The sequence below is a fragment of the Sebastes umbrosus genome, chromosome 18, assembly GCF_015220745.1.
Source record: "Sebastes umbrosus isolate fSebUmb1 chromosome 18, fSebUmb1.pri, whole genome shotgun sequence".
In the NCBI taxonomy this organism is placed as follows: Eukaryota; Metazoa; Chordata; class Actinopteri; order Perciformes; family Sebastidae; genus Sebastes; species Sebastes umbrosus.
Window position 1 is genome coordinate 25,314,774 of NC_051286.1, and position 16,408 is coordinate 25,331,181.

General features: G+C 44.9%; 1 protein-coding gene across 1 annotated transcript in view; it reads right to left on the bottom strand.

Annotated features, from left to right (window-relative positions):
• enah (ENAH actin regulator) overlaps positions 1-2,078 on the bottom strand; it is a 111,559-nt gene extending 109,481 nt beyond the window's left edge. Inside the window, 1 exon segment of the mRNA XM_037751708.1 lies at positions 1,596-2,078. Within this exon segment, the coding sequence (XP_037607636.1) occupies positions 1,596-1,687 (92 nt within the window). The 5' untranslated portion in view covers positions 1,688-2,078.
• Between the last annotated feature and the right edge of the window lie 14,330 nt (positions 2,079-16,408).

A 16,408-nucleotide genomic window follows, 5' to 3' on the forward strand; every position in this document is an offset into this window, starting at 1 on the left:
TCTAGTTATTACAGACTGAAGGTCCGTGGTGGTATTGTCACTTGAAACAGGATTATAAATCCACGATTCTATAAACAACAACATTCTTTTTTCTTTCTGCATCTCATGCAAATTAAAGTCTCTCTGGGGTGGAAGTGATTACGTTGAGTTTCTTTCTGGAATAATACTCTTTAAAACATGAAGGAAGATTGTCTTCAGCAAAGGATCAGCTCTAGTTTAAAATCAACACTGATAGTTGAGCTGGTTTCTAGGGCTGGGACGGTTCACCTGTCTATTGATTCAATACGATCACGATACTCAGGTGTCGATTCGATATGTACTGCGATTCTATATTGCAATTTATTGCGATTTTTTCTTTTTTAACTTTTTTAACACAAGACCATGGGAAAAAGTTGAATCATACACTTCTAGGGACTTTTATTTTGAAAAATATCTAAATCAATCGAGTAAAAATGTTTGATTTTCAGCATGTATGTAGTCAGAGATGTCCTGAAGTCAAATATATCAGTCACTGTCAGGCATTATTTATTACATTTTTTCCAGCAATTAAAAAAATCAAAGAATAAAGACATTTACCTCACAAATTACTAGTATTTTCTTTTTAATTTATAAGGGACATGTACTGTTTTATATCAATCTTATTTCCATATATGTATTTTGTAAATACAGTTCCCTTTGTCAAAACCTTATTTTGAAAACCGGACGTAGTCACACGTGTATACTTCGGTTCTCCAAGTCCGTCTCTAGCTCTCCCGTCAGCTCCGTTCTCTTTATACATCCATGGTCAGCTCCATCGGGGCCGTTTGAATGCATTTAACATAAATGTCAGTATATGGGTGCTCTACTGTTGTAGAGTCGGCCCATTTGACCACGGAGACGTGAGCAACAGCCGGCTCGACCGCCACGTTACCGCGATACGATAACGTTTCCTGTCCGTGACAGAGTTAGCATGCAGCTTTAGCCGTGATGTCTAGCTCTGCTTTTCCTGTCAATGTGTGAAACCCAAAGTGTTTCCATCCTTTACTGGATGTGTAGTGTTTACCACGCTGGATTTAACATGTGGGGGTGAAGGTCGTATCCATGCCTACTGCGGTTTGTTTTGGTTGACGGATACGGAACGGATATGACGTCGCCTTACTCAGACTACAACAATAAAAGCGGTAACTTCCTTCAACCTCCTCATAGACTCAAATGAAGCAAATATATCGATTCTGCATTAAAAATTGATTTCAAAATCGTAAAAAACACCTACCCCGACTAGTGTCTATGCTATACTGTAGAGGATGGACACGAACTCTGCCTCCAGAGCAGGTGTGATCAGGTTGGCACTTCAGATGTGATAATGTGACATGTTAACAGAGAGTGAAGGGCTCTACCATGCAGCTTGTAACGGGGCTTGAGATTTCCTCCTTCAATTAAACCACTCGTTCACTCACTCAAGGCCTCGACCACTCACTGATGAAAAATGAGCAGCAACAAAGACAGACGTTAACAAGGTTCCGGCTGTATAGAAACGAGCACGACAAGGCTTTGCGACAGAGGTTTGATGAAGAAAACAGAGGAAGAAACCCACTAGAATGACAGCAGGTACGTACCGGTGGATTTCCATTTTGGAGGCCAGCACACATCTCTGACTGAGGATGAAGCTGGAGGCTTTGGACTGAGGACCAGAAGACTGGATCTGCATCCTGCTGGACTACCCGCAGCCAGCCAGCCCCCTCTCTTCCTCCCCTACCAGCGTTCCCCTTCCTCAGCTCTCCTGTCTCAGGGTCTCTCCTCCCCTTACGGCTTCCTCTCTTCCACTCGGTCGCCAAGGTAATCCCTGGTTTCTCTACCAAACAGTCAGCGCGCCCCCGTCCCACCCCCAGCCTCCCACCTCTCTGTCCTCAAAGCCCCCGTATCAGGGTGATTCCTTCCTTATTCATACGTGCGATGTCAGCGAGTCGGCCGTCCAGCGAGCGAGCGAGGGAGCCGTCCAGACAGTCAGCCAGCTGTGTTTTTCCCATGGCAGCAGCGCCGAGCAGCGCCAGCACCGCAAACACACACACACATACACACACGGTTCAGTCCTGGCTTTTTGCCCCGTGGCGACAGGCAGGGGTATCCAGGCAACAGGCTCCTGATCCTGCACAGCCCACTCTTTGCGCTCTCTGGGCTCCGTGTGGCGGAGGATGTTATAGGGGGGGAAATCACGCGGTGGTATCACGCAGCACCGGCACGGCTCAGCTCAGGAGGGTTCAAGTAGGGGTGGGGGATGAGGAAGAGGGGTGAGGGGTTCTTCTCTTCTATTGCTCTCTGTCACTTCTCTCTCTCTCGCCTTGCTCCCTCTGCTACATCTATCTCATACCTTTTGTCTCTCACTTGATCTCTCCCTCTTTCATCTGCCCGTGGCTCACCCCCCTCCCTTCCTCCCCTCCTAGCTCCTCGCTCTGTTTTTATCTGTGCGACTCTCCACACGCTCTCTCTCTCCTCTATTTCTAACTCGCCATACACCCACCCCAACTCATCTCTCTCCCAGGGAAAATATGCTGGAGAGAGTTACGAGACTGAGCAGCCAGAATTAGTAATGTTTGGCGGCACCGCAGAGAGGATTAGTTGAGCGTTTCCAGGCACAGCTCAAACAAACGCTCAGCTCTGACAGGAGACAGGATTCTCCTTTCACTGAAAGGCTGTCTGAATGTGGTGCATCTGTGCGACTGTACTGGAGTTCATTTCAGCTCTAATCGGCCGGCATTGTGCTGGATAAAAACATACAGTATGGAGACTGAAGTCATGCCTCAGAGCACTGAAAACACAGCTGCACTGAGTCAGTAATGAACTGAAATACCTACAATATCATAATGTTAGCTACTCTTCCATGTGGAAGAAATCCTAATCACAAGTTTAGAATATCTGATATCTTTAGATGCTGAGGCAGGACCTATATTTTAACGAGCCAAACATTTGGGCTTTCCCACTGAGGCTGCCAACCCTCACTGGGGTTACTGGTTGCTATGCCAACTCTTAACGGTAACTTGAGAGCTAGATTCTTTTTCTCTGTTGTTATGTGTATGTAGAGAACTGTGGAGGAAAAGGTTCACATTTTAAGACAGCTTTCAGCGCGGTATGACAGAGCTGGATGTCTAGCGTCAAGTGGAACTGTCATTGACCGACCAGGTGAAACGGTCAGGATGAAACGTATTCATTACACAGACTGTATATAAGAAGCGAGCGTCGTCACCGTGACACTCATTGTTTTGTGAACTACGATTTTGAAGCCTCCAGTTCGGCATTTTGGCCGTCGCCATCTTGGTTTTTTGGCTGTCCCCATCTTGCAACCAGAAGTGACACAAGAGGGTGGAGCTAACTACAACCGAACACTGAATAAAGCCTTGGCCACACGGGGAACATCAGCAGCGTGTGGCGGCTGCGTTACCTGTTGTTTTTTTATTTCGGCGTCCGTGTCAACAGGTTCGAGCAGCCACACAGCCGGTATACCGGTTTTGCGCTAATTGCGGTATTAAAAACATGAAAGCAGTAATATCATGTAAGTAATTCAGCCACGATATATCTAGTTTAACAACAACAATGGCATTTAGCTCTTGGTTTAGCTATTTCTCTTTTGTGTTCTCCGCACGCAGGAATAAAAGCTTGTCGCAGGACATGACGTCACAAACAGACTATAAAGTAAACACAACATAAGCAAAGCGCACGTCTTGTCTTTGTGATTCTGTCAAAATTACCACGAATGAAGAGGAGATACTTTATCGCCCCGCTAAAAACGTAAACTCTGCAGTGTGGTAATTCAGAATAACTTTGTTAGCCAGCCAGCTAAAGCTGTGTGGTGTTGGCTGGCTGGGACCCGTTGGTGATGGTGGGTGGCTCGGCTAGTTGAAGCCAAGCAATGCTGGCCAGCCGGGGCCCGCCAGTGATAGCGAATGACCCAGCCGACCAACACCACCCGGCTCCAACCAACCGAGCCACCCGTCACCACCGGCGGGTCCCGGCTGGCCGGCAATGCCCGGCTTCAAACGGCCGGCCAGCTGACGCAGTCACCCAGAGCCATTCTGAATGACCCGGAGTGACCATGTTGGCCAGCCGGCTGGAGCTTGTCGGTGTTGTCTAGCTGGGACCCCACCAGTGAAAGTAAAGTTGGCTGACTTAATTGAGGTCTGTTCAACAAGATAGTGGACAGCTTGTAGTTTTCTTGTGGTCAGGCAGCAGCATCCAAGAAACGTGAGAAATGATCAGGGAAAGAAAAAGGAGCAGGTCAGCTCAGCCTATTTATTATATTCTATTAGTTTATTCAGTTAAGACACACTCACTTGCCATGTAAACACACTGTTATCCGTTGTTTTGGAAAGAAAACAAACAACGTCGGACTAAAATAAAGTTAAAGATGTATTTTAAGTCATTGCGTAATTTTTTTAATCATATCGCGATAACATCGTGATATTTTTTTGCCATGATAATCGTATTGAGAAAAATTTATATCGTGACCAGCCCTACTTTGCACTGAGCATTGTGGGCTAAATGAACCATGACATATATCTATCTTTATATATCTCTGTAGATAGTTTCAGTAGACCGTTTTGGTGCTGAACAGCAGCGCTCATTAGCTTCTTCCTCCTGCATGCTGTCACTGACAAAGGACCACCTTGTTGAACACATGCTTTTTTTTCAGGGTCTGGATTGAAATTGTGATTACCCTGAAGGCTACAAACTAATTCAAAGGGGTTGATGTAATTACTACACATGTTGCAAATAAAGGCCTTTTTTTTTTTCTTCTTCTTTTTCCCCCATCGGACAGCTGGCTCGACAGGCATGAAATCAGCCACAGTAAGGCAGCGCATTTCTATCAGTGTGTGCTGTGTTATTCAGGGTAGGGCACAGAACACAGCAGACTAATGACACACAGACATACACACAGACAGACACACACACACACACACACACACACACACACACACACACACACACACACACACACACACACACACACACACACACACCACACACACACACACACACACACACACACACACACACACACACAGAGACAGGGCTGCGAGGGAAGGCTGTACCAAACTCTGTAGGTCAGAACAACCAGGGCTCGAGGAGATACATACATATTAGTGCCTTTGTTCAGCACAGTAACGTGCACGCTGATGCTCTCAGCCAACACTGTGCTTAACTGAGCCTTTTACAACAACACGTCACTGACTGTCACATGTACACTTACACACACACACACACACACAAACAAACAGTCTGGTATTAATTAACCCCCTGACTTTACTGTCTTTCAGAGGCTGTAACAGGTTCAGCTTTTAAAGCTAGAGTGAAGATTTCATATGAAACTAGAGAACCTAATGAATCCATCGGTACCGACCATGTCACGCTAGCTCGTCGTGAAGGAGGCTAGATAAAGCTCCTATCTTACGCGAGGAAAACTGGCAATGGACATTTTCAAAAGGTGTCCGTTGACATCTGACCTCAAGATATGTGAATGGAAATGGGTGCTATGGGTACCCACGAGTCTCCCCGTTACAGACTTGCCCACTTTATGATAATCACCTGCAGTTTGGGCCAAAAAACATGCAGGATTTTGAAGGCAGTATAAATGTGTTATTTTTCGCCTATTCTAAAATGGTGTGTTTTGAATATTTCTGCATACTGCGGTCCCTAAACAGTCTTTGAAATTGCATAAATTGGGTATCACTGTGAAGCTGAGACTCTTGTGGATCCAATGAGCTCAACTGTATTCATGTGTGATGATGTTAGTCCCCATAGTAGCCATTCATTGTAGTGAGACCTATTTCTTTTAAAACTTGACGTCACTTTATAAAATGACCTGTGATGACCTCTAGGATAATCACAGACTCATGAAACTTTACAGCCACAAACTAGAGACCTTAGATTATTCAGAGGATGGATGGCTTTCCTAGCTAGATTGACACTAAGGGGGTTTCTGAGCAGTTTACACAACAGAAAGTGCTCGCCATCCAATCGCGGAAAAATGCAATTCTTGCAGAAACGTTTTTGATCCCAAAATCACAGCATGGCTTTTTCTATGGTGTTCCTCAAGGTTTTGGTGTCTTAATGTGGTATTTTGGAGAGATTATTGATCATTTTGATTAACTCTCGAATGGTATAAAATGGATAAATTTAGCACCAAATCTGTGTAACAAATGGTATCAACCCAAAAATGATGCAACAACGTATGAGACATAATAGAGCATGGGGATGGACATCATATACTTCTATCATAATGTTCTAAGACTTTATACACGTTCACAATTTATTTTAATTAATTATTATCTAATTATTGTTTATTCTGATTTATGACTGGAACAACTTTACTCACAGCTGCATCTCAAATTAATCTTCAGGTTCTCAGCTTTCAGATGATGTACACCACTTCTATGTGACATCTACTGTTGACCTGCTATCTCCCCCCTAAAGACCCTCGGTACTCCCCTAAAAAAGGTTTATTATTGTGGGTCTCAGAGGGTTAAATGATCATCAAGCATAGTAGAAATAATGGATACACCTAAAGTACCTGTTTTGCAGCAATGGAAGATCAGCTGGTTTGAATACTACTAATGTATCCATATTCTACAGATTCAGAAATAAATTACTTTGTATAATTATATCCAATTAATCACTGGTGTGGTCCTAAAGTGGAGCTTGCCACATTAATAGACACAACTATTAAAAATGACTTTTTTAAGGGCAGGAAGAGGCAGCCCGCGCCCCCCCCCGGGGAAACGGGTCGTGACGGATGAAAGGTTCGCTGCGAGAGCAGTTTGTCACACTTCGGTCTGAGCGCGCCGTGAAAGCTGTCTAAACACGGCGCTCACATCCGGAGCTATTACGATCAATTAGAGGAGAGAGAGGACGACGGAGAGGGATGAGAAGGAGGGAGGAGGAGGAGGAGGAGGAAGAAGAGGGGAATGAGGAGAGCAGCGAGCGAGGCACCTGTAATAAGCTCCTGCCTCTTTTAGCGGCACAGATATGCGAGGGAGGAGAGGAGGACGAGGGGAGAAGAGGGGAGACAGCGGAGGAAGCAGAGAGAGTGCTCAGGCATCAGTCATATTCCATCATGACGGTCATTAGGAATGCATAAGTGCTTGGTTTGTGCCAAAGCTTACTACTGGGCAACGCTCCATGGATTCAGTCACTAGTGTCCAAGTTTTAAACTTAGAAAGAAAGTTATTATTTAACATCTTTTTTCAGACTAGTGGAAAGAAAACATCCAAAATACACATTTACTGTAGGTGTCTGTCTGTTTGAGGATCAGCGCCTTAAATCTGAGGCCGTGGTTCTCAGCAGGGAAACCGATGGATTGCCTACTCCGGGTAGGGAATGAGTCCTTACCCCAAGTGAAGGAGTTCAAGTACCTCGGGGGTTTTGTTTCGCGAGTGAGGGGGACAATGGAACGTGAGATTGGCCGGAGAATCGGAAATTGATTTTTTTTTTTTTTTTATGGCTGTTTACAGTATTTTCTGATTCTACAGAGGACAATAAAGAATGAATCTGAATCAATTCTAACACCACAGTGCCATTCCATTAGGTACAGAACACACTGTGCCTTTAATGGTATAGTAATCAAGATTTTCTACAAATAAATTGTAAAGAATGCACAATGGAGTCTGAAGCCCGAACAAATATAAAGATGATAGCTGGAGATCGAAGTGAAGCTTGAATATCGTGTGACCATTCAAACACATTAGTCAGGCTTTCGTAGTGCTACAGAGACAGATATCCCACCAGGACGAGGTGAGAGAGAGATGGGGGGAAAGGTGACGAAAGGGATGATAGAAAAGCTGTAAATAAAACAAAGGCAGCAGGATGGAGGTGAGGCAGCGGGATTGTCTTCGCTCCCTGAGGCCTGATGCCATTTCAGGTTGCATCGCCGCATGGAAGCTGCAGGGCACAGGTGGCTCAAAATGCCACAGACACACACGCACGCTCATAACCACAAGATATTCCCCACAAAACACTTTACAAGACCCCAGATAAGAGTGTGCATACCAGTTGAGAAAAGAAGTGATCGTAAGCAAGGACACATACCAGAGAGGCGGCTGGCGGCGGCAGCAGCATTATGTCTCTTTTTATCCACTGCATTTACATTTACTACATTTGGAAAATTGAACGTGCTCTTAAGTGCACAGACGAAACATGAAGAGCCTGAAATAAACACACAGATATATCTCACAATGTACGCCATATTTAATCAGAGACTTTCTCCAGTTCTATCAACAGCAGCTCTTTGACTAAGTCCCACTGAGGGGGACAAGTAATTCACCGTCCGCCAGCCCTCCTCTTTAATTAAACTCTACAAACAGCCTCCTCTGCTTAATGGTTGTGTGTGTGTGGTGCTGAGGAGAGTAGATGACATCATCAGGGCCAGTCAGCAGTCCTTTTTTCGCCACAGCAGGCAAGAAAGAAACAACTCCAGCTGACTAAATAGAGACGGAGGAGACTCTCTTTCTCTGTGGTGATCCCCCGTCAGCTTCTAAACTCGTCCTGATGTTTACTGGGATGTGTCAGAATAAAGGCATGACTTTACCATCATTACTGACTGACTGACTCTACTGGCATGTAGGGATGTCACAACCAACAGAAATCTAGGAGTCGATACCAATACCAGTGAATTTCCACGATTCTCAATACCCATTCGATACCACGGTAAAGCGGAGACTACACTTCTACCTCCACTAGGGATGCTAACTTTGAAAAATGTTCTTAACCAGTTCCTTAAACTGCAACAACCCGTGTTATGTCTACTGCATACTGATGGCATGAAGTACACACGATGACAGGCAGGACAGTCAGTTTTGGGGCCACGGAAGTATTTTCTCTGAGTGGTAACATTGTTCAAAGCGTGCCATCTTCTAACATGGCATCCTGCGATACTGTATTTCTTGCCCACTTGGCCGAGGACGGGCCGCGTCTGAGCCAGCAGATGACTCCAGTAAGATGTGTACTGGGCTTACTGGGCAATTTTGAGGCTGACTTCATTCTTCCGGGCACGCTGCAGACGGAGAGAGAGCCGAACGACATTAAGGCTGCAGACAATCCATAACACACAACAAGTAGAACTGTAAGTACAACAGTCCTGTCATCACTCTAAGAATGATGTTGTATATAATCATCTGAGAAGCGGAGATCTTCATGTGCCCGGCTTAGATCTAGTATTTTATCACTTCATGTTGAGACAGATTGTCGAGTCTGAGAGAAGATGTGTGATCTCGATGTTGTGCAAAATGACTTGACATTTTAACCGGGCCTACCTTAGTTTAGTCAGATAAAATCTGAACTTTTGTAAATATAGACGATGCTCATACAGTAGATCGATTGAGGACAGTTATTTGGAGAAAGCCTGGGAGATTTTATCCGGATAAACGACAGGCTTGTAGCAGCTCATACAATTTTTTTTAATTGGTCACATGTATATATATTATATGAAAGCATATGTATGAGGTGCCTGTAATGTTGTAACCGACGTGTCTTGTAATCCCATGTGGGACAGGCCAAATGTTTGACATGCCAAAGTCCTCAGATATGGTCCAACCTTGACATTTTCAAAAACTAATTTCCACAAAAAAAATATTTCTATTCAGGAAAAGACATGATGCGAAGGTAGACAAGTGAAGCAGTTAGAGCTGGAACGATAAATCGATCTTTGTATCGATTAATTGGAATTTATGGTTTAGGATGATGATGAAAATGAAAATCGATTTTCACTTTTACTTGGCTAAACAAGGCAAAAGTGAGCATGGCTCACATACCCCCGCTCACTGCTTGCCCCTACTAAAGTAGGGCCAAAGGTTTTGCCCTTTTGGAACTCATTTTTTTAAGTTTAGTTCAGCCTTATATGTCAATTTTAATTGTTGTATTTAAAATGAAAATCAAATAACCTCTCATTTTTTGTATTTAATATCCTTTTGTGAAAAGAAAATCAAATGATCAAAAGATACAAGAAGAGATAGAGAAGACACGAGGACAGGGGAGGAGAGGGGAGGACGGGCTACAGCCAGGAGAATGCTGCTAATCAATCAGCCCTTGACGTAGACAAACACCGGACAAACAAAACAAGACAGAGATGATCAGGTGACAGCAAGGTCCCACCAAGCGCTGAGTCCATCCCTTTCTGTCAAAGTGTCCCTTGAGCAGACAGCGAAGCTTACAAACACAGACGTGGGCGTCGTCTCTGGGGACGTGCATAGCAAATAAGTCCCCTATCAAGTGGCAGACAGGTGCGCCAAAGACGCGAGGGGAGGAGGTGCGTGCCATGAGACGGCGCCGGTGCTGCAATAACAATGATGCATTTCATTCTCTGACTGTACGTGATAAAGTTACTGTTCTCTCACAGTACACAGGGTGTGAGAGAACACTCCCTGCCATACACAGAGAGCTTCCTATTACGCTTAGGTGGCAAAAAACTGACCAGAGTACAGTGCAAAAAGGCAGCCTTTGTCCTTCCGTAACTCCCACAGAAGTTTCCAGGTACACCGAGATGCTCGCGGATCATTTTACATGAGAAAGACCTGAAACGGATCGTGTTCAGCTCAGAGGCTGACGCGCTGCTTTTGTTTTTTTCTTTCTTTCTCACCTGCAAGCTCGACACTGAAACAGAGGAGTGAAGCAGACCTTGACATTTGCAACACTACTGAAATGGCGCACAGATAAAGAAGTAGAATGCAACCTTGGAGTCAAACACTGTTGTTCTTGTATCTCTTGTGTGAGCAGTTCAAACTAGTGTGACGTAGTTCTCCTCGGCCATAAAATCGGCGGCAAGACAACGAGACTTCACCCCGCCGGAGGTGACATCATGTCAGCTGGCAGGTGAAGTGGATGCTGCAGGTGATTCACGTCCACAGAGATGCGAGGAAGGGAAGCACATTTTTGAGCTTATTTTACAAGCTGTGGTCTCCTTAATAAAAGACATTACACAAGAGGCATTTCAAACATCTCCACCAGATAGGAAACATTCAAGGGCACACGAGGGACATCAGTTGCAACATATAACTTCTTCACATGAATTTACCAAACACATTAGTTTGTTTCATATTTCGATAAGTTGCAGCTGTCTGTTCTGATAGCGCTTGTTTTTCAGATCCAGTCTGAGGCTAAACAATAATTTTGTCTGTCCTCTCTCTTTTTTTATTAGCAATGCTCAAAACATTCAAGTAGCAGGTTTCTCATCTTTCAACTGATGCAAACATCAGCGAAATGAAAATGACAATTGCTGCCTGTGGTAGATAATGTCAGCTGTAACTAGTTAAAGGGCGGGTCCATTTGGTGTTCCTTAAGTATTCAAATTCAAACATTCACATTTTGGTCGAAGTATGTATCTTTTATTTTCCAAAGAACTTCCTAAAACTACTGTTTCTTGTTAAAGGAGTCTGGTGGCTTTGAAGACAAAGATACAACAGCTTCAGTTCCATGTCGGAATGGCTGTCTGAGACGAGGTACCTCGCCGTCAGGCAGACTTTTCTGATGGAGATCTGAAGCCGTTGTATCGCTCTCTTCAAAGCCACCAGACTCCTTTAACAAAAAACAGTAATTTTACCTTGCAGAACACAGGAGTATACATACAACACATCAAAAAATCCATACTAACTCTATTATTATTTCCATAGACTGTATATAAAGATGAACGACATGACAGCTTCCCAAAAGTGAAGCTAAAACATCTGGATTGCCACCATGGTGGCTGGCTGCAGTATAGGTCATAAAACCCGCCCCCCTCCATGTTAGCGGAGCGATAGGCCAAACTGAAAAAGGTCAAAGAACGCCTCAAATCAATTTTTCCCATCATCTCCCAGTCAAACTTTCATTCATATCATATCAATAATTTAAGCTTATCAATTTAATAGTTCAGTAGACTGCCACACAAAACGGTATTGTTTCTGCTTTCTGGGCCAACAAAAAGTATAGATCTTCTCAACTGAATCCAACTTTGACTTATTTTTAACTGTTAGTTGATTGTTGATGTTGATAAAGGACTCATAAGGATTCAGAATCCATGCGGCCTCCAGTGACGTTCAGGGTGTTTTTGGCCATGGATCACCTGCTGTGTGGGTGTGTCCACTAGTAAAATATGAGGCCTTTCAAGAGAAACCACAGCTGAATATTGGAAATCATTAATGTTATTAATTACACCTGTGGCGTTCCCGACACAGACAATCAATACAGCACGCTGATTAAATGGAACCAAATCAATTCTTCTCAGCTGGTACAGTTGGTACATTGTGTTCGACGAATTAATATTGTACATGAAATATGAATGGACAGCACAACACAGACAGCAGGACAGGAGCACAGCGGTGTGTTGTTAATGACCTGCACCGCTTCTGTTGTCCAATGATGTCATTGTTGCTGGGTGAACTGACAGACGACAGGTGACATGTGTCAACACTGCAGATATATGCAGGAGGTGACGTCGCACTAGGGCTGTCCTTCACCAGAGAAATTCTTCATCGACTAACACACAGATCTGTAAAAACTGAGTTTCTCCACAGAGAATCACAGAAAAGCAACACTTAACATCTTGTGTTTACCAGAGATGAGCTCATTGGTTTATAGGAAATATATCATTCAGCATGAAAAAAGCATAAAAAACTACAAATCGACTAAGTTGACTAAGACCACAACTACCGATGTGTGGACTAATCGGACTAGAGGGGGCGGACCCTACGTCACACACGGCAATGGGTGAATAATAATCCAGCTACCATTACTTACAACTGTTGCATCGAGACATGAACATGGCATGTAACCACAGATGGAGGGCTCTTAGAAAATAAATATCCATAAGGCTAAGAACATGCCCACTACGGGAAAAAAAACCTGCACCAACGCAGATAGCTAGACGGAAGGATGCGACACTTTTGAACAGTAAGAAAATAGTGATTGTTGTTAGTTGTTTTGGTGACAACGGAACACACGTCAGTTGGGCTGTAAACTGTGGTCGTGGCTCGCCGTAAAGAGAGCGGACGCAGCTCCAGAGACGGATAGCTAGTTAGCTTCGCCTTCTCCGGAGCGGTGGGAAGTGAGGCGGAGGGACCGTTAGACCCACCAGCCCGCTGTTCGGCTCACTTTCTGTAACTAGTGTAGCATTAAAGCGTGGCTAAATAGCCAGCTAGCTAGCTAGCTAGCTAATTCCACCATGCTTTAATGCTACACTGGTTACAGAAAAGGAGCCAAACAAAGTTGTCACTCATCTGGCGATAGCAGATGAGAATGTGCTTTCCTACGCTGTGACGAGAGTGCGTGGATGAAGTTAAAACTTCAACTTTTAGATTCATCATATACATGCAGGTACTGTACATGACCTCTGTATTTAACCCATTGTTAGCATTTAGGAGCAGCGGGCTGCTGTGAAGCGCTTAGGGAGCAACTTGGGGGTTCAGTGTTTTGCTCAAGGACACTTCGACACGCAGACAGCAGGAGACGGGGATCGAACCGCCAACCCTACGGTTAAAAGGTCGACCCGCTCTACAGCCGCCCCAAAGCATTAAGTTGTTACATTGTATTCATTTCCTCTGGCTCTCTCTGCTCCGTAACGTCACCGCTCCGTTGCTTGTTTTGAGCGTTACCGCAAAACCTCACCACAGTGAGTCCGCGACTCGCCGTGAGTCGGTTTAGTTTATATGGAAGATGGCCACTATGATTGGATGCAGATATTAACAGGTCACTTTTGCTCATTTGTATTTCACAAATGTAGCATTCAAGTATACAAACTAGCAGCATCTCCACCTCAGTGTTCGCACATTTGCAAACAGTAAGGGGAATTACTATGGCGGAGAAATTAAACGTCCCCACCACGAACACACACCTTTACAATAAAAACATACACAAACAGCTTTTCTATACATTTCTATCGCCGCACAAGTCCTCTGGAAATACAACAGCAGCTCCTTCTCCAGGCAGCGAAGGAGAAAAGTGCCCCATCACCTCTGATTGGACTCCGAGTTCAACGGCAACACGTATAAGCTTCTCATCTGGTGAGAGACGCTCCAAATAATAAATGAATAGGTGGATGGTGCTAAAAGCTAAAAGCTAGTTCCTCGTCTTGAGCGGGAAGAGAGGCCAAAGAGATGAATAGTTCAAACAGAACAGGTAGAAAGGCAGGCTATAATCCTCAATCATGAGCCTGTATTGTAAATGCTAAACCTGCTTCAGAGGGGATAACACTGAAGGTGAGGAAAGGGAACATGTTTAATACAGACCACTGAGCCTCCTTTCATTTGATAGTGTGACCCACTGCAATCTTTAAACCCCTCCTAAATCCTACAGTAGCTCCACTGCTTCTCAACCACCCCGCTGAAACTTACGAGTCACGAGTCATCTCGGCGTCTCGGGTGAATCCGGCACCTCCGCTCCGAAAGAGAACGCGTCGTTAGAAGCGTTTGGTCTAATTCTTGGAGTGTCCACTTTCTCCACGGACTGACTGAGCGAGCAGCTGGCTCCACCACTTCTGACTGGCTGACTTCAGAGGGGGGGGGGGAGTGAACCGGCGTTTAGACGGACAGTGACAGTGGCGAGGCATACGCCCACCCACCCACCAGCAAGGCCTGCCGGTATAGCACCCCCTCCTCATTTTCTCCCATTCCCCCACTCCCCCACTCACCTCACTGGAGCCAGGGCTAAATGTGGAACAGCTGGGTGGGGGTGTGGGGGGGGGTGCAACGGGTCTACAGTTGGGGGTCGTCAGCGAGGGAATGTCTCTCTGCCCTTTTCCAAAAATAGATATTCTGACCTGCACACGTCATCGGCCTGGAATGGATTACGTGGTGGATTGTTAGAGGTTTACTCATTCTTGTACAGATGTTACCATCTGTTACCAAACAAGGAAACATGCCATCCTGAACTAATGAAGCCATTATGAGAGTCAGTGACACAATCCGGCAAAGTCACAGTAAAACTTAGCTCATGGTGTAGTAATAATGGTCTTTAAAATGGAACTGACTTTACACATAAAGGTCAAGTCAATTTTATTTGTATAGCCCAAAATCACAAATTTGCCTCAGGGGGCTTTACAATCTGTACAGGATACGACACCCTCTGTCCTTTACAGTATGACCCTCTCATCGGATAAGGAAAACAAAAAAAAAACTTTGAACAGGGAAAAAAATTAGAGAAATCTCAGGAAGAGCAACAGAGGAGGGATCCCCCTTCCAGGTTGGACAGACGTGCAATATATGTCGTGTGTACAGAGTAACAACATGATGAAAATACAACATAGACAATCCATATGACAGAAAATAATACATATAATGTGAACATATGTGAGAAGGTGGATCCAGGAGGATGTCAAGCAGCTTCCCGGCGTCGTCATAGATTATTTTTGGGACTTGGCCGTGACACATGACGGACTACACGTCAGTCCCCTGTTGTTCTGACAATACACACTCTCCCGGCACCGCCGTCTTAATATATACGGGATTATCGGGGCTCAAGCCCTCGGGGCCCGACCATGTAAAGGGGCCCACGAGGTTCCGGGGGAAAACAATAAAAATAGAATTCCCAGGGAGAAGCAAAAGCGTGCGAGCGCAATGGGATGCTCCGTGCGCAAAGACGCAACGGCGGTGGTGTTTTTTACTCCGACACAACCTTGATTGAATATCCTACCGCGAGGTCCGGTAGCAGGTCCGATGACATCATTCTGCATAATAAGTAGCCATGTGCGTCTGTTTGCAGCTGTGTGCGTCTGAGCTCAGCCGGTCAAATTCACGGCCATGACGGAACACTTTGTGGACTTTCTGTTGGGACGTCGAGAGGCGTCCCAGACGCGGCGTCGGTTGTCGTCTACTATGACACACTACACGAGATAAAACGATCGATTTTCGCACACGACACTCTTTTATCGTTCCCGATCCGAGTCGACACCCTACGACGGCCGCGTCGGGCTACAATCGGGCTGATATTGTGTAGTCTGAATAGGCCATTAGTCTGTTTGAAGGATACTGAGGCCTTCACTCCTCTCAAATAAAAAGGTTAGAAATGGAACCTGAGTTCCGATCAGTTATGTTCAACCAATGTGTACAGTATTGTTCAATGCAAAAAACGTCACAGTTGATACTTGATAATGCTCAACCAAAATGACAGTATATCAGTACTCTGAGCCATGAGTTCCAGGTCTGTATATAGCCTGGCTGCACTCAGCCCACTGGATCAACGGAAGGTCAGGAATAGAGATGTTGAAGCCTTCAGGCCTCCTGCAGGGACATGAACACACAGTCTGAGGACCCATTCTATGGACCATGAAGATGACTCATGGTCATTTAGTGACCATGAGTAGATTTCAGACTTCCCTTTGCAGTGAAGAGCTGTTTATCAATTTTAATGGCATGTGCTATATTCACCTGAGAGAGGCATGACACTGTATCAGTGACACAAGCCTATCGCTCAGTCA